Raw genomic sequence first — 24,503 nt, 5'->3', positions numbered from 1 at the left:
TAAAGATGTTGTGTATGGCTGTTGCCTTGCGACGTGTGAAGAGCGAAAGAGCTTGCAGGTGTTTAAACACATGGAGCAAGAGTGTTTTGAGGGAGATAAGAGCTGCTTGGAAAAGTGGTGGGTCCAGTATGGACTCACTCCCCCAGAAGAATGCTTTGCCTGTTCATCTGGGAGGACACAGGGAGGCTCTTTGAAGGCAGAGGAGTGATATAGGCAGAACTAACCCTAACCTTAGTACAGATAACCAGGAATGCCAAAGCACAGGCTTTGCTCAGTGGGTGTGCCAAGTGCAGGCATTTTCTGTGGCAGTTAATCAGATTATCATGATATCATGGCTGTCGTAACAAAGCCACATCTCCAAAATGGAAACTTTAAGAAAAGAAAAAAACATTCTTAACTTTAATGTATGTTAATTGCTAGTGGTAATGTAATGTGGCCACAAATGAATGTCACAGTATAACTAAAATTTCTTACAGTATATATTATTACTAATCTGACAGTATATTGTAATTTTTTGTTTTTAAATAAAACTAATTCAGATGCTTACATAAAACCTATTTTTTGCAGGTTTACAGTAGCTTTATTCTTGTGGGATGTCCTCTCACTTTTAATAAGAACCAAATTTAAAAACTGAAGTAAATTTAAAATAAATTGCAAAATAGTAAAAACAGCTAAAAAATATAAACCTTTAACCTATAGCACATACACATAAGCACACAGGAGCTTCTCTTGGCCTGAGGCTAAAACTTGTTTCATGTTCAAATTCCTCAAATCATTTGTCTCACATAAACATGTAATTACATTTATGACTGTCAGTCACTGCAGGAATTGAGTAAATATTACACGTTATTCACACTATCAGTAGCAGGAAAGTCCATGCCCCAAGACTGCGGCACTGCCTCATGCAGCTGACCAAGGGAGGTGGCACTGCAGTCCATGTGAGAGTAAAGGCTTTTCCATCCCCAGTAATGCCACAGCCATCCGTGTTCGGGAGTCTTCTTGTTCCACCCAGCATGGTGCTATCTAACGCAAGTGTCTCTTAGCTGACGTAATGGAATTGGCAGTTAGCCAACTCCTCCAAGTGTGTTGATGTGTTGAGCTGTTGCATTAGCAGCTTTTTGAAAAGATGCAGTGACTGGCTTCAAGTGTCTCAGAGGAAGCCTTCACCCTCCAGCTTGTTAGCATAGGAAGAGCTAGCTAGCGGGTAGAAAATTGGATTTAAAAAGTAAATAAAGGTTATGGCATACTGTATGGCATACGGTATACTAGATGAACCTGTATATTGCCTGAAATGTATTCCAAGCAATTTTGGCCGTTTCTGTTCGTCCATTCATCATGAAATGTTCACACCATGTAAAGGACAACAGACATTTTCAGAAGGTGTAAAAAAAAGAAAAAGAAAGGAAAATGAACAAAAATGAGTCATTGAGTTATCATTGATATGACAGCAAAGATATATTACTGTTGAGCAGGGTTATACCTTGCTGTAGGTATGTACTTTAGGAGATTGTGGTATAAAACACTGTGGTTTAGGAGTTGTGGTATAAAACGCTGTTGTATAGTAATGTAGTGTGGAAGAAGATAAAGTTTCTCTGAGAAAAAATACTACTCTAGAGCTGAACAGAGTGAGCTGTGTTTGCACATGCTGGCCTCTCCTCAAGTTAGGTTTGGTTGTGTACACTGTGATTCACTCCGTTCTTCCTCTAACTCCCCTACCACCACACACACACACACACACACACACACACACACACACACACACACACACACACTAAATCACATTTTCTTCTGCAGGCCAATCCAAGAGAGGAGGAGGCCAAGCCAGCCCAGCTTTGTGGCCCCCTAAACATTCTCGAATAGATTATCTCATGTGTGTGTTGCTGAAGAAGCAGATTGGTGCTGCGACCACGAGCTGGGAGCAGAGGAAAGTCTCCTCGGCCTGTGGTGCGCAGGGCTGTCATTAACGCCGTGCCCTCAGCCCAGTCATCAGACGCTGCTCGCCGCGCCTCTGCCAGGCTCCCAGACTCCCTCACAAGGGTATCATTATTTTCCTGGAATGCTTTTTGGCACAGCTAGAGGTTGAACGATCCTAACCCATTCGCATGTGACTTTCAAGGGACATGAAGACGTGTTCGTTCCATTTCGTACGAAACTAGGGCTGAAAACAAGCAGAGAGCAGCTCCGGCAGACTGGATGCTGCAGCGTTCAGTGCTTCTGACATGAAAGGCCAGTCAGTGCCCTTTGAAGTTCCCCTTAAAGGAAGACATCCACTACAGGAGACAAAGCCAGCCCGAGGCTGTAAGCCTGTGAACGTTAAGTAGTACAAATCTAGTAGGATTTTGTACAACACAGCGAGGGATCGTATGCTGAAATGTGCGAACCCAACCATTCTCTTTTATTGTAATGTATCATGCAATTATGCCTTGTGTTGTGGGTATAGTGCTGTTCTGCTGTACTGCAGTTAGCCTGTCATTCCTGGACTGTTGACTGCCTAAACCAGCGTCATAAGGCTGTGAACCAGCATAAAAGCCCTCTTGGCCTCCCTACATGTTTTAGCTCTACACTAAGCAATAAAACACATGAATGGAGACTTAATGGGCCTTCTGCCCGCAGTGACAAAGCTGGAAAATGAAGCACACTTCCCTTTAACCCTTAGTCTAGAGTCATTGTTGATGTTTTGCTATACAGTTTAAATGTAATTACACAATTACATGATTAATTACATAGTTTAATTTTGTAGGGATTTACATTTACATTCAGCTTACATTAAAAGCCTTTCATGAGTGCAAACTCATATTTATATGGATGGTGGAGTTTACTGCAATGGACACTGTATATTTTTGTTTCTTTAAAGACATTTTGCACTGCGTGTGTCCCATGATTCTGTCCAGAGCTTTAGGGCCGGTAAGGCACAGTGAAATATGGTGTTTATTTAAACCTGTAGTTTCATAGGTGTGTGGGGAAAGCCAGAGTTTTGGACAGGCTCTGTTTAAAACCCAATGCATCCACTGTCTCTGCATTCATTATTCATTACAGTTGTACACAGCCTTAGTGCCATCCATCACACAGTGCTGGAATCACATTACCAAACAATAGATCTTCATGCTAACATCAGTGATCAATGTGTGTGTGTGTGTGTGTGTGTGTGTGTGTGTGTGTGTGTGTGTGTGTATGTGTGTGCGTGCAAGTTTTAAAACTGAGGGGGAAAAACATTTCTTTTTGGTCACTGAGGTTATGGTTATGTTTAGGGTTAGGCTTAGGAAAGTATATTATAGACACAGTGCTGTGCAAAAGCCATGAGCCACTTTTTTATTTATTTCCAGTGAAAACAGAAAAAAGAAGAAATCTTTAATTTAACAGAAAACTACACTGAAGCCTCAATAACAAAATATAATCTATATAAAATTTTCAGTATTTAGTGTGTCCAACCTTTGAATTTTGACAGCTTTCATCCAAATTTCAGTCTTAGAAGTTACCACTATTCTGTCGCACCCACAAACCATTTTATAAAAGCCTAATTTTTTTTCCAATTTTTTCTTTTTCACCCCCCTCAAAAAACAAGAAAAAACTAGGTATGAACCAAACCATGGCTCTAAAAATCAGTGTCTGAACCAAACTGTGGATTTGAAGAATCATTACACCCATAATTTTCATTAGCGATGTCAGACTTTTGGACGCCCTGATGCCTATACCGAAACATAATTCTGGGATTATCATTATGAAGACATGAAACATTTATTTCTGTAGGGTTACAAATACGGTGAAATTAATAAAATTTGTGAAAATACATCATCAAATATCACTTTTAAAATATCAGTCAAATCTAATCATGTAGCCGATATTTGTTCTTTTAAAGCAAATATCTGCTGATGCTGATATGATTCTACATCATTGTGCACCCCAGCTATCTGTAGCACTTTCCAGCCTAGGCTTTTCAACCATGCCTTGTCTAGAGTTGCTCATTGGTGTTTCCGAACGTAGACCCGAAATCCACTTAGTATTAATATCACTTATTCAAATCCTTACCTTGTGCTAAGTATTATCCACACGTTGTGTGAATTGGAAAAACATATTGAGAGGTGTCTCATTAATGGGCTGTTTGTGACTAAGAGAGTGCATAATGTGCTGTATCTCTGCATAATGTACTGCAGCACTTACAGAATGGTATGATGTACAGATGGCCTCCCCACAGGAGACAGCACATGTCCCCACAAATACTAGATCAGCAAGGGTGTGTGTGAGTGAGGGACTGAGAGTGTGTGGGGGTCGGGGATGAATAACATATGTGTTTGTGCGTGTTAGATGGGGGAGTGTGTGTAACATATGTGTGTGGGGTTTTACTGGGCTGTCTTCCTTTTTCAGCTGTGGTCTGGGTTCAGATAGGATGCAGTCATTTTTATATTGAAATTGCAATTTAACAGTGCAGTTTTAATTGTGTGCTATGTTATTCATCATTGTCTAAACAATTTCTGAGAGGACAATTTTTAATCTAGTGACAGAGCTTGTGAAGTAGCAGTCTGGCACTCCAGATTCAGTGTTCAAGCTTGAAACCTGAAAAAATAGAAGTGCTGGTTTTCTTGGGGAAAAAATAGACTTGAGCTTAATTCATAAAAAATTATTAATCACAATCGCAACATTAGTCAGAAAAAAAGTGATTAGTTTTTCCCAGTAATGTTCAGCCCTAGAATAGAAGCTTTGCTTGTGTGTGTGTGTGTGTGTGTGTGTGTGTGTGTGTGTGTGTGTGCAGTGTGTGTGTGCAGTGTGGGTGTTCTGTGTTTGCTCTTATCCACATAAGTTTACAGTGTGTGAGAGATAAGAGTCAGCATCAAGACAGAGGACATGGGGAGCTGTATGTATGAGAGAGAGGGAGAGAGAGACAGAAAATCAAGTGGGAAAGAGACACAGACAGAGAGTGTGAAAAGGCGGATTCTGAGTGTGAGTGGGTGTAGAGTATTTGTACATTTCTGTGTGTGTGTGTGTGTTGCAGATAGCAGCCAAAGCACCCTGCTCAAAGCAGTCGTCACACATTGGAAATGCTCAGCAGAATAATTTCCTCTGCCAGCTTTTGGTGCCTGACAGACTGCTGCCTACGCAAGAAAATCCCATACACATCACTCAAAAGAGATCTCCGACTAAACCCGCAAGAAAGACGCTTCAAATACGCACCTGGGCTGTTGCTATCAGCGAACACAACAAACATGGCAGCTTTTATCATGGCCTGGCTTTGGTGCAAACCATCTCAGCACAAGGATGTTGTCCTTGGCATGCTCCCTCTGTACTATATTCATCCGTGGCTGCCTGTCTCTTTTTCCCTAACAGCAAACACTCCTCAGTGCTGTCCTCAAAAAGAAAGCCACACTGTCACAACAGAACACAATTAATAGCTTTCTCTCCTTCTGGAGAAAATGCACTTCTTATATTCATATCTTCTTCTCCCACAAACATCAAGACTTTTTTGCACAGTGCTTTTATAATGCATGATCTTTGAGACTTTAGTAGTCAGTTACATTGTCTCATCCCAGTCTTATTGCCTTTCATTTTATTTAGCGATGCACTGATATGTAATTTCTAAGCTGATAACCACAACTGAACATTAACATCATCTTGTGGCTGATACTGATACCAATTAGGGATGTGACTCATTTTGATATTTCAGCATCCATAAGAGTTAATGATCGGATATTCAGTTGACTGCAGGGAAGGCAAAGGCAAAAAGGACTGCGACTGAAATTAGCACTGGGCTGTAGACTTACTTTTTTAGATAATTGCAATGGTGTTAGGGGGCTGAACAAATTCAAAAACATTTAAAAATTGTACAGCATGTTTTATTATTCATAACAACCAGAGAGAAATCAGTAGGTCTGCATGTCAGAACATAGGCTGGCTCATCAGATAATCTAATGAGCTAACACTACAGCTAACCGGTACAAGGTTGGATGGTAATAAGGACTTGCTGTCCAATTAATGTGCCAACACATTGTCATTTGTCAGAGAAATATATTCTTCATTATTTCATTATATTTTTCATTTATTTCATTATTAACCTAATTAGCTATAAAGCTAAAGCTGTACTCAAATAGTGCTTTCAATATTGAAAGACTGGCACCTCAAACAGTTACCTTAAGTGCCTGTGCACATCCCTTTTACCAAAAAGTGTTGTTTTTGTCTTCTTTTATATTTAAAACAAGTTCACGCTGTAATCTATTGAGAGTGTAACAGTTTCAGTACAACAGTCTTTCATGGAAACCACTGAGGCAGTTTTCCACTATGCTATCCATTTGAATCGAAAAGACTACAAATGCTACACGGTGTTTATACATGTATCAGTGGAAACTAAAATTGGAACACTAAATTATTGGTTCTGATTAATGGCTGTATATCGATAATAAAACTAATAGTACAAATTAAAGTTTTCCTATTCATCAGCAAATATCAACCACCAATATATTGTGCACCTATCACTACAGTATTTACAGCTGATTTGTATAGTGAAGACTGCAAAAATCCTTTGTGCACATCATATGCAGTTATTGGATTCTTTGTACGTCATGCATTTTATACCTCCTTAAACATAATGGACAGTGTGGCAGAGCATGTAATTGTACATTAGTAGCGCTATATTTGAGTATCATACAGTCACCCTCCCTTGCAGTGCCACTACAAAATAACAGAGTCAGACGGCCCCTCTCATTAAAACCAATGGAAGAGGAAAGCGAGCGTCTGGCAAGTGACCAATATAAATCACATTTTCCAAATGGTTAGCAGTAAAATATCTAATTTTGACGGTTTGCCAGTGCTCAGATATCATGGCAGTGCCCTCCAGTCTCCATACACAATACATTCTCTCAAACCAGTCAAAACGTGTGCTCATGTAAGTCCATATGGAAGGACAGTCCATCTGAGGAGATGTGGAAAGTGAAGTTAAAGCACGATCAGTAATTTCCCTGTGATTCACTCCACCATCAAGAGAGAATGAGAGATAGAGAGATTAATTTCAAAACCTGTCCCTAAAAGTAGTAGAGCACTTTCTGACATAAGCTTATCCAGTATACTGTGTCTGGAGCTGCAATTTCACAGTTACAGTTCTAGTTAATACTAGGGATGCAGAATTATCGGCATTGACAGATTTGGTCTTGTATTTATTGTATTCTAGAAAAGCAGAACATGTGCGCTATACTGGGCTGCTACGCTAGAATGTCTGCATATTAATTTCACTGCATTTGTATCCCTCTGCATATAAATATTATTGCAATGCTAATCCAGATAGATGTAGTCCCAGTTTCTACATTTCATAAATGCTTGTGAAAAATATTGGGTATCAGTATCAAACCACATAGGTGCATCCCTAGTTAATACCTTTGGTGCTAAAAGCAAACAAAAACATCAGTTGGTATTTTACAGGACATATCATCATCATACATCTTTGTACAGGTCTGTAATGTTTTTGTACTACACATATTTGAATACACTTCATCTGTCTCATACTGCTGTGTTCTGCATATTAATTGGATTGTATTTATTGTTGGACACAGAGCTTAGATTTGTGCTTAGCATGGTCCAGTTAGCACATAAAAGTCCAGTGTAGTTTAGTTTGAAAACATAGCTGAAGAATTAAAATGCGTTGCTCTCACAGACTGGTGATGCTGAGTGTGCCAAGTGCAGAGACTCAGAGACTTAATGCATTAGTAATGGGAGATTATTACGATGACAGTTGAAGCACAGTAGGAGAGAATACAGATTTTGTTATTCACAAAGAGAGTTCATGTTTGAAGGTGTTGTGGTGTGTTGGATGGGTTGGGATAAAACAGAGGTTCTGGATGAAGCTCAAGAGTGTCTCTGGTTTTGTGTGTGCGTGTGTCTATGTTCTCTGTGTTTGAGTGTGTAGGCAGTACAGGGGAAAAGTGCTGACTGCCTGCAGGCTGAAAGTGCTGGCAGAGAGTGAGAAACCCAGCCTGAAATAAGACATGAATCCATAGAGACCAGCATACATGCACACAAGATCAGAAAACATACACAAATACATGTGTGCTATTACACTTTTATACCCTCTCACACCAATCTCTCCTAAAACACCCTGTTTTAAAAGCTGAATAATTGCTAACATTTTACTTGAACCCTGCAACATAACATTGACACGACCATTTAACATGTCATTACAGATTAGTGTGTCCAGTAATATGGCAAAAATGTCATATCACGATACTTAAAAGACATTTTCATGATACATAATAAGTAACACAACATTTTGACACACAGATACGATGCACTAGTAGTGCCACATTTAAAAACTGCCATCAGAACTCAGAAGATTTATTATTCCACATTTCACCAACTGTACTTCACTAAATCCAATAAAACAGGCCTAATAATATTCTCTTTTTTCAGTAACACATGTAGCTGGTCAGTGTTCTGTAAGTACGGACGATATCCACAATATGCTCAGAAAAGCATGTTGTGTATTACGATAATAACAATGATGATAAAATATGGTCATATTGCCCACCTCTATCCAATTATATAACAGTGTCATGTTACCAATACCACTAATTGTCATGATATATTTGATAATGGCTTACTAGAGTAGCGTGTGATATAAGCCATCATGACATCAAGCAGTAGTAGGTGACATGATGCTATTTTATTAATGAGCAATATTTTGTCATGACATGTCATGGCAGCAAATGACATCGACCATGAGATGTTTGTGGTATAGTTATGTAGTGTTATGGAGCAGGATTTAAGTGAAGTGTTACAGAATAATTTTTGCTCACCAGCTACCAGTTTTCCTATAAATCTTAGGTCTATATCCCATATCTGTGTTGCCAGTTTATTAGGTACACTTAATGTTTGTACCTACATTAATTGGTCATTTTATCAAATATATCCACCATATAGGTGCAGTTTAGGTTTACAGTTACTGACTGTAGCTCATCTGTTGCTGAACATTGTGTCAACCCCACCTCTAGCCCATCCATTAATGGAAAAGGGCCCCCATAGGACCACCACTGACCAGATGTTATTTGGGTGATGGACAATTCTCTGCACAGCAGTGATAACATGATAGTAGCTCATTAGTGGGTGTTGCAAGTGTCGGATAGTCTATTGGTAAAGATGGTTAAAAATCAAACCTTTAGGTGAAGTAAATTTAGTGTAAGAAAACAAAAACCCTTAACCACATTCTCAGCAGGACAGGGATGCAAAACGTGTTCAAATCCACACACAAATGGTTCAGTGACCACAATATGAAGCTTTGGACACTGATAAACCCTGAAAAATACAGTGAGCTGAAGCTAAGAGTCCAAAAATGGGGATCTAGGAGTAACTGATGTGATTCTTTGTTGAGGAGTCTCAGATTTTTTGCTCTGTGTTCTCCAATCGAGCAATATGGGAGAACACTCATTGCTATTATTTTGGCAAAGGGAGACTGCACAAAGTACTGACTTCAGGAGTGCCAATAATTGTGAATTAATGATTTTGTTTTTTTTTGTTAGTTTTTGTGTGTTGTTTTGTTTTCTTAGACCAAATTTACGTCACCTAAAATTCTCATATTTGCAGTGTAACGTTGATATAATTAACCACAAAGACATGTTTCATGACCTTTTTTACCCATCTTTATCAGTAATTATAGAGTGACTCCACATAACACACCGATTTTAAAACAAAATCAACCATGCACAGACACTTCAGTTCAGATTCTAATAAACAATAAGTGTGTCCATCTCACAGAATGTCTCGAAAGACAGTATTGATCAATTGATGAATGCCCGGAAAGCTGCTCTCCTGATGGGAAAATTCTTGTTCAGACTGTTTCTGTTCATGTACATACATTAACTCCAACTATCGAAAACATACTTAGCTAATGTAATCTAATGTAATATTTCTCTGTCATTTTTAAGATTGCAGTCTTGTTCTGCTATTTTTCGTACCATTTTCCATTTATGGGCTTATAGCATGACATTCCTTTTTACAAGACTGAGTCTCAGTCTTGCTCAGCTTGAGCATTCAAGTTTTCTTCTCGTTGTGTTTCCATTAGTGTGTAATGAGTTTACCATGCTAATCTACACTGTGCCAGTTCTCAGGGTTCTTTGGGTATTGTAGGCCTCTCTTTCACTATGTGACACTCCCCTGAAAAATTACTCGGAAAGGAAGGAGGACAGCAACATTTTGCGCAGCTGTTCCAAACTCACTGTACAGCTTCCAATGGACTTGATATTTTGAAGTTTATCATGAAATCTCTAGCTGTAACATGAGCTCGCAGTGACTTAGCAGTCAAATGTCTGTGTACACGAGTGTGGCCAAAATCCAGTAAAACAGATTGAAACCTCAGCACAAAAGTACAGGATTCAAATCACACAGAAATTTGATGCCCACCTACAGAGATTATAATTATGCAATACAGACATAGAATAGTCATGTTGAATTAACAATAGCTCATCACTGTGTGTTTGGTTTATTGGTATGTGGGAGCGTTCTCTTTGAAATGGAAAACAAAGTAATTTGTCTGACAAACTATTACTGGCTCATGGATATTGGATCAACTATTTTAAGGCATTGCATATTATGGATGCTCGGCAGATTGATGCATTAGTGCTTGGCGTGATAGAGATGAATTCTAACCAAATGACTGAATCTTGTAACCAAAAACTACTTGCAGAAAGCTGTTATCAGATAGTATGTCTTTGATAGAGTTTTGGTAAAGAACACTAAGGGAAGCATACATTTAATACCAAAGGTTTCTAAGTGTAAAGTGGGGACATCTGTCATATCAAAACCACATAACTAACTAAATCCACCTGGATTAGCATTATGGAGAACATAACATATTATAGAGAGCTGCAAATGCAGTAAAATACAAACCCCATTTTCTGAAAAGTTAGGACATTTTATAAAATGCAAAAAGAAAAAAAACAAGACTCAGGGATTTGTTCTCTTGAACCTTTATTTAACTGACAAAAAAGTACAAAGAAGTACAAAGTACAAAGAAATGCCTTTTAATGTTTTAGCTGTCCAACCTGATCGTATTTTGTAAATATGAACAAGTTGTAAATTTGATGCCTTCACCACAGTTAAAAAAAGTTGGGACAGAGGGTGAAATAAGACTTTAAAAGTTTATATAATATTCAAGTCATACCATTTTGAAACATTTCACAATAAGCAGGTGAACTAATAACATGTAAGGGCTTCATGATTGGGTGTAAAAGAGCGTCCACCAAGACTCATGGCTCACCACTTTGTGCAGTTCAGAAAGAACATTTCTCAACACATGATTGCAAAGAATGTAGGTCTTTCGCCATCTACCATACATAATATTGTGAAATGATTGAGTGAATCCAGAGAATTCTGACTGTGCAGGACATGGCTGGAAGTTTGATAATGCTGATATTTTAGAGTAGCAGCCCAGCGCAACCTAAAATTTCTGCTCTTCTGGAGGAAGAAAAAAATATGTCATCAAATATTGGTTTGGTTTAAAGTATCAGTTGAATTTGTCCAATGTTATTGTGCATGGCAAATAGAAATGGTGCAGTTTCTTTACATGAACATAAATTAAGGGGAAGCGCATTTCAGAGATACAGCTCTGTGCTTTATTCATGAGTGCTATGACATAATGCAGCGAGTACTAAACCTGCAACTTTCTGATATTTGACCATATATATCGTTTAAGAGATTTTGAAGCAGTGGCTTTGTGTTTATATCAGAAATAAATCTTCCACCATACCATCACACTGCACACCTGTATCCATAACCCCTTATCCCCATCAATGTCCATTTAACCCGGCAACCCTGTGTGTGTTTTGGTGAGTATACGTATGTGAGTGTGAGCTTGTAAGAGATAGTGTGGATGTGTGTATATTGATTCTCCCTGAGCATGGGGACTAAATAGAATCACATTAAAGCGCGTGCCCCCTGCGGGGATTTGAAAGAGGATTGGCAGAAGCATGTGACTGTGTGCAAGCCTCTGTTAGCAGAATAACTCTCACTAATGAAACAACGTAATAACCTTGAAACAGACTCCCTATCGCTTCAGTGACACTAAATAAGCCAACGACCTATTGAAAAAGGAATAAACCTTTGATAGAATCATATTTCAGCACACAGGTACACAACCTAGGCTGGCAGTTGGGCTTGCAGCATATTGACTTTTTTGTTTGTTTTTTTGTGTTTTACAGATCCTGAAGACTACCAACCACCAATATGGAAATCCTACTGTAAGTACGAGTCACAGTGTGATTTAAGCCCATTTTTAAGCCTAATTTGGTTTTCAGTGTTAAAACTTCAGGATTGGGCCAAATTTCAGCTTCCTCAGCTATTGCTTCACATGCACTGTGGAGGGGGTCAGGATAAGCTATGCCCGATTAACTGTTGAGCTGTCAGACAATTGGATGAATTTCTGACATGTCAGAAATTTTGGTCGCTTGTCTTGCTATATGAGCAATCTCATGAACCAGCTTCCCAAAGTCGCATGCACATCACCACCACCGTCCCTCCACAGGCAATCATAAGTAACAGAACGCCGTCAAAAAGTGGACATTTTATGTTGTCTGTATTTGCCAACTTTGCTCTGTTTGACTGAGTGCAATTGTAAGGTGTAAAAGTTAATATATCAATTTTTAAAAAAGAATATCTTTGCTAAGTAAACTGCAGAGAGTCTGTATTGTCTCATTTACATCATCTCTTGGTTTTAGTTTCAGCACAGAGTGTGGGACAACTCAGCAAAACTGTTGTAGCACACTTTCTCTTTCAGGCATGCAGTGTGTTGTTTTAAATAAAACAACTTTGTTGGAAATTGTCCATAGACAGAGTTCTCTATAGGGGTTGCGTTTCTTATGCAGTGTGAGCACCCAAGTTGCAGAATATTATTCGGACTGAGCCTTTTCATGCAGTGTGAGTTCATCTTATAACAAGATTTCCAAAATTGCACAGTGTGTGTCTGGCTCTACAGTGTAATTGACTCTATGCCAACATCCCAGTTCTGTAATATAACACCAGAAGGTTTTTCTGTGTTTCCTTTTTAAGTCAGCTGAGAAGTAATATGTGTGTATGTAACTTCTGCATTAAAGCAAGAGCTGCTAAACACAACAAGTCTGGACTATCACAATCATTCTTATCACACAAACATTTCATAATCGTCTTAGAATTCCACTACACTCCTTTCAGGGGTTGAGTACATGAGAGCTTTGGAATGTGACCTACTGCACTGCACTGAAAAACATGATGCATTAAATTTACTTCTAATTCTAATCTGTACATAATTTCCACATTAATAAATTATATTACATCAACACAGTTATTACCAAAGGTTATGGACACATTTTAATCAGCTGAATTCAGTGCAATAATAATAATAATAATAATAATAATAATAATGTTTATTTGTATAGCACTTTTCATTCTGGCAGCTCAAAATGCTTTTCAGACAGGTGATAAAGCTTAACAGTAATACAAGAAATCAGAGTGCTAATTTAAAATAATGTAAGAAAAGAGATCAAATTAAAAGATAAATAAAAAGTCAGAGTTTTAAACACTAAGTTAAACAGATTATAAATGTTTCTTAAAAGTGTGCACTGAGCTTGATTGTCTAATAAAAGGAAGAATTGAGTTCCACAGTTTAGAAGCATAATAACCGATAGAGTTACTGTTTTTAGTGTGGACGATGGTTTAGGGTTTGTGCCTTGACTGTGAACTTCTCTCTTTCATGACAGCTCTTTTTTGGCCTATCATCGTAGAGTTTAGTTCCCCACTCCCTCTTTGTGGTATTTCGGGGCCTGCCATGTCCTTATCGAGTTGGTGGATGTTGTCCAGGCCTTGCTGCTTGTCCTGAGCGTCCCCGACAAAAACCGCGGTATCACCGCCGGACGCCTTCCTGTTTCCCACATGGTCCCAGCATCTCTCTGCGTTTGCATCATGCTCCTCTCTGGGACAGCCTGCTTTTCTAATGAAGTCATCAAGGGCAGTTCTAGTCGATGTCACCCTAAAGTGCCCCAGGACATCTGCTGTTGTTTTTGTGTTCTGATCAGTCCATACAGCCATGCTGCTCTTTGATCCATATGCCACTGCGAAACTTGTGTTGTTGGCGGGAGCTCAAGCTGGTAATAATGGATATTGAATGGAAATTGGAGTGGATATACTCATTGCTCCTGAGCTGGAATCTCAAAAATAGAAAACACTTAAAGGTTTGTAATGTGTAATCTGTTGTCAGCAGCCAAAAATCTACAAAATCCTGAATGCCAGAAACTGTTTCTTTGTTTATTAATGAAATTTTTACAATTCTTATTATTTAGTAAATACTATGAGTTATTCAGTTACTATGGAATTAAGCTACACCATGATGTGGGTCAGGAATGGATATGCATAGTTGTCCATAATTTCTTTGAATTTAAGTGGTCAAACTAACATGTTTTGTAATTATCAAGAGGACAGAAGCATTTGCCTCCAAACCTGGCATTCCCGGAGGACGTTTACCACTGAACAGTAACCTCTGCAGCCAAACACCCCTGATTGCCTTCACTCTCATTGACTAACTGTTAGTGCTGATTTATCAGCTCACCTCCTGCAGAGCTCGGAGTTTATTTTTCAATGGCTTGAACCAGCACACACGCATAATCCATAGCCGCTTGCTTTGATGGCATATGCTGGTGCAGCCCTGTTTTCCAGAAGGGGGGATTAATAACTAAGCAGGCATCATGTAGTTGGAACATTCACTTTCATATATGGTGTCCCTACTGGTGCAGGAAGAGAGAGGCTGAGAACTTGATACACACAGAGAGAAATGCAAATTCTCAGAGATTAGTCTGCTGTCCAAATGTAGTGACATTCTCCTTGCTAGAGCTCAGTGATGCCTTTTGGTTCTCTAAAAGATCTTACAAATGAGTGGGTTTTTTAAACAATCATTCAGTGAAAGATTCTTTATTGAGCCAAAAGTCACTTATTTTTACCATTGTTGTTTTTTAAAGTATAATGGGAAGCAACACAATAATTAGACAGTTCGCTAAGTTGGAATTTCTGTCTGTCTTCAATTGTATTTGGACCAAAGCAGGATCAATAACCATTACAAAATGTCTCTCTGCACTGAAAATTACTTGAAAGGGTTTTGACTACTAATCCTATTCATGTGAATTGAATGAGTGAGAAATCTTTAAATCGAATGTACAGGATTGAATATAAGCAGTTTACACTACAGAGTATAGGATATATTTTATTATTAGCATATAAAATCATGAGAAACTGAAAATGGAAATGTATGTGTCTGCTTGTGTTTTTCAGTGTACCAACTACAGCAGGAGGCCCCGAGACCAAAGAGAATCACTTGTCCACAGGAGGTCAGTAAAGGTGCATGTCACTGTACATTTCTGCATCTGGTTGATAACTTGGTTGCGCTCTGTGACCATACCTTTAACATTGGAATGGGGCAGATGTTCTCAGTGACCAGGGACTGTTACAGACAGCATATTAAGGTTACACTGAGTTACAAATTTTTTAGGTTAGATTAAGTGCATTTAACTATATTTTTCAGCACTGGTCAAATTAAATTCAGGGGGCACAGTGGGTTACATGTGATCTGTAATATGCATATACTTCCTTGTTTTTGGCTCAGGTATCTGTTGTCTTATATTGTGATTAGACTGCCATTTGTTATTTGTTTATATAGAATAAAGTATAAGCTTTTCTTAGTTCTACTAAAATTTTTGTCTTTTAGATGTATTGTTTTAGTCAAATTTTAATCATGTTTTTAATTACTGTTCTCCTACATCTTTTTACATTTTAATCTGAATTAGCTTTGTATTTTCTTATTTGTAAAGCACTTTGAGTGACTGCAGTGTATGAAAGGTGCTATATAAATAAACTTGTCTTGCCTTGCCTACAGTCGTTAGACTTTAAGAAGAATTAATTTTCTTACCATGCATTTAAAGACGCTTGCAACATGTTTCAACCTGAGATTTCTCATCAAACTCATTTTATCAGTTAGGTTCAGGATAAGTTGCATCCCCTTTCAGTCTGTGAGCAATTTTGTTGTTTCTTGCTAAATACACGACCAACTTGGCTTTCTTCCATTCTCAAAAAACCTGTAAGGCATGAGCTTCTCTGTCACTTGCTATATGCAATGCTAGCTAATTTACTTGTCCTTCTCAACATGTTGGCTGTTTACAGAGCATTTTCCCCATAACAAAACTCCCTACAGCAAATCCCTAAAGATAAAAAGCTCCAGTTGTAATTTTTATTGACTTCAAACTGATTTTCCTGGTTAATGTTGGTTATCATGTGTGTTTTTTTTTTCGTTCTCTTTTTAGAGGAAACCCACACATCTTGCTGTATTGTATCACCAATGAAAAGCGTGATTTTTTTCCTTAATCACCTTCACTATAGGTTCATGCGTGTTCTTGTGCTTGCCCCAGTCATAATATGTTTGGTTGACCTAAAGAATTCCTTAAACATCCAGTGTCACATAGGGCTGGAACTGAAAATATTAATGTTAGACATCTTAACCCCTTAAAATCACAGACATACTATATATTAAGGCTTATTATTCAGTGACTGCTGACTTCAATGCAAACTGGTTGAGCTATTCTTAGATTATAGAAGTGTGTAATAAAACTGGGAGGCCCTGGCCATTTAAGAGGTTAAGCATTATCACATTAATCCAAAGGGGATGAAAAGATGGTAAGGCTTTTTTCACTTATTTTTGACCAGAGGGATGGCACCTGGCTAGCACTCCCCTTCAGACTGAGCCCTGATTATTGACTGTGTAGCTGCACTTTGTAGGTATAAAGTTAATGACTGTAGCCTACTGTTGGCTAGATATTTTACTTGGTGGATTATACCAGCACAGCAGTGACACTGAGTTGCTTTTAAACCTCAGCATCACTGCTGTGCCTAATGCACTGGTACCAGTGACATACTCACTAACATGCCACAACCATGTTGATATCACTGCTGTGCTGAGATTGGTCCTGGGGCAGTCCCTTTCCATTGATGGGGTAGAGGGGGTCTGATCAATTGTGCGGCAGCCAACGGGCTACAGTCAATAATTGTGAACCTACAAAGGAAGGATACACAATAATATCAGAATCATATTTGGTATTGGCAGATAATTGCTTGAGTAAATTTATAAAAATAGACAGCACATTTAGGTGCCGCTTGACGACTGTGCTAAATGTCTGCATTTTATTAGTTTTACTGCATTTGTAACCCTCTACAAACAAATATTTTATTTCTCTGTGATGCTAATACAGTTAGATTTGATACCAATTTCTACAATTTATAACTGATTATGTATCAGCATTATCTGCATTGGCAGATATGTGTGTGAAAGTATCAGCTATCTTCATCAACCCACAATTCTTGTATCGGTGCAGCCATACTACAAAGTGCACCTATATAGTAGGTCTAGACTTGTCACAATTAATACATAACCACCTAATCACAATTATTTAACATGATTGCAATTATTTAAACTGACTGCAGTCATTTTACATAGTCCTTAGATTTTACAGTTGTATTATGCTGCAGCAAGCAAATATGAATTTGGGTGTTAGGTCGAGGCACATAAATGTAAATAAAAGAAACCTGTAAATGCATTAATTGAGACCTCATGGGACATATTAAAATAAACATGTAACCTGGTGCTCTAACAATTTTAGACGGCAGAGCTGAATAATGTTTGTTTATTTGTTAGCTATGTTGCTTATTTTAATATTTTTAGCAGGTATGCTGGCAGAATGAGTGTTTTTTCCTTGTGTTTCCACTCTTGTGAAGAACGTAGCTTTGCTTGACTCTGCATGTGATTCTGTGTAACTATGACTGTTTATGTAAGTGTGTGCATGATTCCACAATACAACCAGTGTTAAGTGAACACAGCTAACAAGTAAGATGGCTAAATCGTTTTTTAAATTTTTGATATTTATATGACAATCATCAGCTAATCTTTCATGATTATGACAGCTCTAGGTAAATCTACTTCATTAAATGGTCATTGAGTGAAGGTAGATGTACCCAATAAACCGGCAACCCACTGTATATTTGTTCATTTAACACACCGATGTGCCCCAGTGGGCTCATCATTTTTAAATGTCAGTATGTCAGATGTGCTGTAAGAAGTAGAGCAGATTTGCACAGTTATTAAGTAACAAAGTGGATAACATTAATATGTGTCTCAATGTGCTCTGGCTTAAAGCTCTCTAATTAAATATATGGCCTGCACTGAACTGGATTTGTTCAGGCTTGCCCATAGAAGATGTGATTTGGGAAAATGCATATAATGCCTGATGCTAATTTGTATTCTTGCTCTTGCTCTTGTTCTTATGTCTCTGTTTCTCTCTATCTTTCTCTCGTTTTTTAGATCGAGAGCAGGCCTAAGTACTACGGCAGAGAGTGAGTGTGTAACTTTATTATTATCAGCATCCTCAGTCTTTTTCAGATAGTGCCTGCCTGATGTGGAGAGAATGGGAGAGATGTGTCATTTATGACTGGAATTAGATGTGGTGCAAGACTCTCAGATGTGTGGGCGTTAATAAGGGGGATATGAATAACGGAGAGCGCAAGAGTTGGAAAAAGAAAGACAGTGATGTATGGGATGTGTCAAGTGTGTGATGGAGGGTGTGCATGTCCTTGAGTCTGTATTTCAGGGGCGAGTATGTAAGGAAGTGAGAAGTTTATGTATATGTAAGCATGTATGAGTGTACTGGTCTCAGTAGCGCGTGGGCTCTTGGTACAGGTTCCATGGGCTGATCTCTAGAGAGCAGGCAGATGAACTGCTGGGTGGAGCAGAGGGGGCTTACCTCATCAGAGAAAGCCAACGTCAGCCTGGCACTTGCACACTCGCTTTGAGGTACACAGGACGCACGCTGTCATGTACACACATGCATACACAAGTGCCCTTTTGAGAAATTTTAAATTATTATATACAAATATTGACAAATATTATTAACAAGTGTTTTCTTTAACCAGTAATTTTAATATTTTTGTTTTAATGATATTGAATGTTTAGTTGATGCTAGAAAATGGGAGAAAATGGTAGGAACATACACACACAGGCATCCATGTATATAGTAATAAGCCTAATATTAGGTTATTTTAATTATTTAGGACCTGTTATTTCTTAAAGAGTACAATCTTACAATACTAGTCTGATGAATAGACAGTTTAGTTGCAGTGGATCAGCCGAGACATGTTGATGTTCAATTTTTGTTTTTTTAGTTTAGCACTGGAGCTGTGAGGCTAATTTTGCTAACAAACACTAGAAGTCAGTAGTCACCCAAATTATTTCCATAAATACACCCCCAACACTCATCCAGCTATTCATTAAGGAAAATGCAGATTTATTGATGTGGTTTAAGACACAGTAGGACTTACTGTAAACTTATGAATATGGAAACATTCATTTAACAGACACAAATGCTGACTGACGTGCACACACTTACACGTTCATTCACAGTGGCATTTGTTTTCTCATCCCTCTATCCATTAATCTGTCTGTCCGCTTATCGTCTTTCCATCCGTGTTCTGTCTATCAGGTTTGGGGGTCAGACTCTAAACTACAGGCTCTTCTATGATGGGAAACACTTTGTGGGAGAGAAGCGTTTTGAGTCGGTGCATGACCTGGTCACAGATGGCCTCATCACTCTCTACATCGAGACCAAAGCGTCCGAATACATCGCCAAGATGACCACTAACCCCATCTACCAGCACCTGGGCTACACCTCCTTACTGAGAGACAAGATTACCCACCGTCTCAACCGGGCACGCTCTGAGCCCAAGAGAGTCACTTTCCAACAGGATGACAAGGTGAGTACTAACTAGACCTTTATTAATGCATTTCATGGACATGGCAGACATGCTATGTTGTTCACCACCTGATCTTTGAGCAAAGGGCTCACAGTGATGACTGTATCTTTGTCGTACATCCTAATAATACGACTAGTTCTGGGAAGGGGGGAGGGCTGGAGCTAGGAATGTGATGAATGACACTGAATGTGTGTTAAGCTGACTCCAAGCATTGGTGTTTGGACAGCAGTTGCATTAGATGGCATAATTAACAGAACACAGCTGGTGCAATCAGCTCTAGGGATACATGATCAGAATCGGCTAAAATTGGCATCGGCAGATTTTTGCTACAAACATACAATCAGTAAACGGCCGATGCGTGCAGTTTTACAGTGTAAGTAATATGAGTCAGTTAAGTGCTATATTTGAATGCTGCAGCTGCAACTTTACCAAAATGTCATAAAATAATTATGCACGACTCATTGTACTAAATAGCCAGTTGCCTCTTACTTTTAATGTAGAATTTTATTTGATTCACATAATTTGAACAGACATCTGATTTTTAATTAAAGAATTTACGTTTGCCACCTTAGAGAGCAAATATTGTTATTGATATTGTGACTTTGGCTAATAGAAAGTACTGGAATATGTGCTGGAAATTAGCCAATTTGGCTGTAAAGAAACAAGAATCGAAATTGGCCATTGAACAGTGCATCTCTAATCAGCACATACATTCAAAGCAGCATCTGCTATTAGTAAATGACTACCCATTTATGCTTCCTGTAAGAGGAATCAATAAACAGACACACAGTCAGTCACCTATCATTTCCTTTAATCAGTCAGGGTGTGTGTTTAACATGAAGAACACATCACACAGTGGGGGACTGTCTGTATCCGTGCATGTGTTTTACATATATTTTACCATCTGTAGCATACAATAAATATCAAAGTATAGACTCAAATATGCTGCTATGTGTCTCTATTAATTCAGGTCAAAAAAGCCTTTCAATGAGTCTGGCATATTAAGCTTTATTCTGGTTATCATGCATAGACCTGTTATGACAAACATTTGTCCTCCAGAAGAATAAGACAAACAGTAAAAAGGAATGAATCTCAAAATTTGGACACTTCTGTGACAGAGTGTGATGGAGTGTCCCAGGAGCAGGGTGCTTCTGTTCGCCTGAGTGGCTCTGATGGAAGATAATGGTGGCAAATGTGCCGTCGCCTCTCTCATCTCTCATACCTTTCGTCCGATTGAGTCTCTCATCTCTCAGACACACTGTCTGATTCTCTGACAGATGAGTCTGAGCCCTTTCCACTATCAGGCTTGCAGAGTCTGCCATGTGCATTCTAATCTGATAAACTCCTAGAGGAATTATATCCTACTGAATGATTTTTTAATTAAATGTCAAAAGTAATGTTAACTGTACAGTACACTTCACATGAGCCTCCCTTGATAACAGCAGTGTTGTGATACTCTGTGAATGAGTTTTCTCAGATGCTCTTATCTGAAAGTTATTTTCTGCTGATTATGAATTCCATTTCAGAATTGCTAATGAACTGTGCGCTGCTTAGGGAGTTTGTGGCTTTGAAAATCATCAGTTATTTTCACTAATTATTTTCACTCTTTACTCTGTTAGACACCACTAGAGGGCAAAAAAGACCAAACTGGCTGATGCAGCATATTTAAGTGGGGTTGTGACTTCCATTGTGTGTTCCATTTCAAAACCATTGTTTAGCGAATAGTAAGGCAATATGAATAGACATCTAAACAATATGATGTACCTAGTACACCTCTGGATGGAACCAGTTTGATTTGTATGCTGTATTCCTTCTTTTTCACTAAGTTCATTGAAGTCTAAATGAGAGAGTAATTATCATTATCCTAATAACGGTCTGCTCTGCTGGCAGTGGTGAAGCGACAAAACACATTTCCCTGTCTAGGGTTGAAGTCTGTATATCCATCATTAGTGTACTGTGAGGCATTCATATCAGTGGTCAACCACTCCAGAACACCATGCTCTGAATAAAACACATCCTCTGGAGGAGTTCATCAACAGTAAACAGCTCAGAGATATCAAATTCAGCCCACTTCTTCCATGAAATGTAGCAAAAAATGAAATCGCAGGAATAGTCAAGGGATTTTGAATGTGGATTGATTGCGGTGTTCTTGAACTGCAAATATGAAAACTCCAACCATTTGTCCTCAAAAAGAGAAAACAACACATTGGTATTATGTAATAGTGTTGCTGCTCACTCATGTCATTGCATGCAGTAATGCGATACGGCTTTGTTGCATCCTCTAGGCTATGAGAAATGCAAATAATATTCCTCTCAGTTGCTGCAGGCAGATGAAGGAATTTGTAGGACTGATGTTCCCAGAACACTTTGATCTCAGTTTCAGAACATTTCCATCAGGCTGATGCATGAAATGTTCCTCCTCTGTCCTGCATGCTTTAGATAAAGAGGTCTAAAGGAAGAATAAGCAAAATCCTAATTTAAATACTATATATTTATACTATACAGTAATGGTCATATATGTGTTAAACTATAATGCGGGAGCATTTCTTCAATTGTAATGCATCCCTCAGCACTTACAGATAGTTATAAATAGATCCTGGTCTGATAACACTAACCAATAATGAACACGTTGGTGTTAATTAGATGAGATGGGCTATTGATATCAGGCCGATATCAGCAGAAAATCTGGATTGGATTTTGGAAGAAAAAAGACATGAATTCGATCCAATCCTGTAACAGATCTATCCTGAAATAGCACACACTCACACTGTGCAATGTGATGTTATTAGCTGTGTATTGCTTCCTGTGGGGTAACTTACTTTTAGATCCTAATCTTAAGTGAAGTGCAGCAAATAAATAGCTAATTTTAAAGCTTAGTTGTTTTCTAAAAAAATATCATATTCTATTGGTGTTGGCTCAAGGTTTCAGTATCAGTATCAGAAAAGAAATAGGAATGTACTGTACACTATGATATTTATAGGACTTTCAATGAGTATAAGACATTTTAAAACTCCAAAGATGGATCGCTGATTAATTTTACATAGACAAACCAGACATGGCAGTTATTTTATGATAATATTTAACTTTATTTAAAAGATAGTTCTATCCAAAACCACTTAGTTAATAGTTGAATATAACATCAGAACTCCTGTCTAATTTCTTAGTCATATGCGAAAGTTCAAACATCCCTGGTCTAATGACATATTTTGTTGATTTTCTAAGAGAAAAAAATGGCAAATCCCCTATGGATGTAAGTATGATTTTTCTATATATTTTTGTTGACAATTTCTATTTATTTACTAAGTTTAACAAATTGAGGAAGAAATAAAACATAAAATATACCATAACTTTTTCATAGGCCACATTTTATGTTTTAATTTTTTCCAATATAATTAACAGTAGCAGAAAAAAACAATTGAGCAGTAAAATGTGCAGAAGTCTGTTCTCTGTAAAGATGTATTTATTTTCGCTTAGAAAATCAACAAAACATTTGGCCAGGAGTGCCCAAACTTTTGCATTTGACTGTATTGGTGTCATAGTGGTGTTCCTGTCTGAAGCCCAGTCTCCTGTATGTGGAGTGGTGGTGTTATTCCTTATCTATCCATTATGTATCTGTCTATCCACTATCTGCTATTTGAGTGACTGCAAAAGAATGAAACTGCCCAGCTCTAGTGGCTAAAAGTGGATCAATGTGTGTGTAAGCTAAAAAATAGGATGCTCAATTATGGGGTGAAATTATTGACTGCAATTCCAATATTTGAACAAAAGGCACCCCTAATAATATGCAGTGGCATGGTTTGTCCTTTGACCTTGACTGGCATATAAGTAGATAAATTACTTAAGAGAGAGACCTATTGTACTATAACTTATCAGAGGCTGTCAAACATAAATGATTAAAATATAATTACATTGCTTAAGAATGCTTAGTGTGCAACTACGCATACTTTATCATGTGCGCTGAATGAAACTAAAGTCTTTAATCCTTTATAAATTGCTCTCTCACTGGTGAATCTCACTGCTTTACTGTAGCTCCAGATTCACACATTAGCACATGAGGCGTGATGCTCTATATGTGCTGTCCTTCCTTATGATGGATGGCTCATTGACTCACTCTACCTCTCCAGTCACCGGTTCTCAGAACTGTTTGCACATCTCATTCTGTACATGTACTTGTTTATGTGTACTACCTGCCAAATTTCACATAAAAGCAATTTGCAAATGATGATTTGAAGCTGTTGCTGTTTGCTGTTTCAATACAGGGTCTCTTTGGCTTCTGGACTGGGTGAATTGTTGTTGGTCTTTTGCTGTATTTGTTTTCTCCTATAACATGCCATGTTTTGATTCAGTCCTGCTGCAGTCCTCTTTTTCATTTGAGGAAATGTGTTTGCCTGTTATAAACTAATCCTTAAATGACATATCAACGTGACACGTCTGTCCACTGAATGTCTAGGAGGAAAAAAAAGGTCAGTTTAATCTTCTGTGGATATTTGTGGATATTATAAATATATATATATATATATATATATATATATATATATATATATATATGTATATATATATATATAAGGACTCTATTTGTGTCATCCATCCTTTAATTAACACAGTAAATGATTAACTGATTAGGACCAAACTCTTATTTACAATTACAGCCTTTTCTTCATAGGCCTTTGGTATCTTCAATGAACATTTTATGAATTGTATATCCTTATAGACCCCCTATAAAG

General features: G+C 38.1%; 1 protein-coding gene across 1 annotated transcript in view; it reads left to right on the top strand.

Annotated features, from left to right (window-relative positions):
• chn2 (chimerin 2) overlaps positions 1 to 24,503 on the top strand; it is a 41,758-nt gene that overhangs the window by 4,185 nt on the left and 13,070 nt on the right. Inside the window, exons 2-6 of the mRNA XM_036582949.1 lie at positions 12,168 to 12,206; positions 15,262 to 15,317; positions 18,335 to 18,366; positions 18,710 to 18,823; positions 19,509 to 19,779. Of these exons, the coding sequence (XP_036438842.1) occupies positions 12,168 to 12,206; positions 15,262 to 15,317; positions 18,335 to 18,366; positions 18,710 to 18,823; positions 19,509 to 19,779 (512 nt within the window). The remainder of the gene's footprint in view (positions 1 to 12,167; positions 12,207 to 15,261; positions 15,318 to 18,334; positions 18,367 to 18,709; positions 18,824 to 19,508; positions 19,780 to 24,503) is intronic.

The sequence above is a fragment of the Colossoma macropomum genome, unplaced genomic scaffold (genome assembly GCF_904425465.1).
Source record: "Colossoma macropomum unplaced genomic scaffold, Colossoma_macropomum, whole genome shotgun sequence".
In the NCBI taxonomy this organism is placed as follows: Eukaryota; Metazoa; Chordata; class Actinopteri; order Characiformes; family Serrasalmidae; genus Colossoma; species Colossoma macropomum.
The sequence above is the reverse complement of the archived record's forward strand: the minus strand, read 5'-3'. Positions and strand labels throughout refer to the sequence as shown.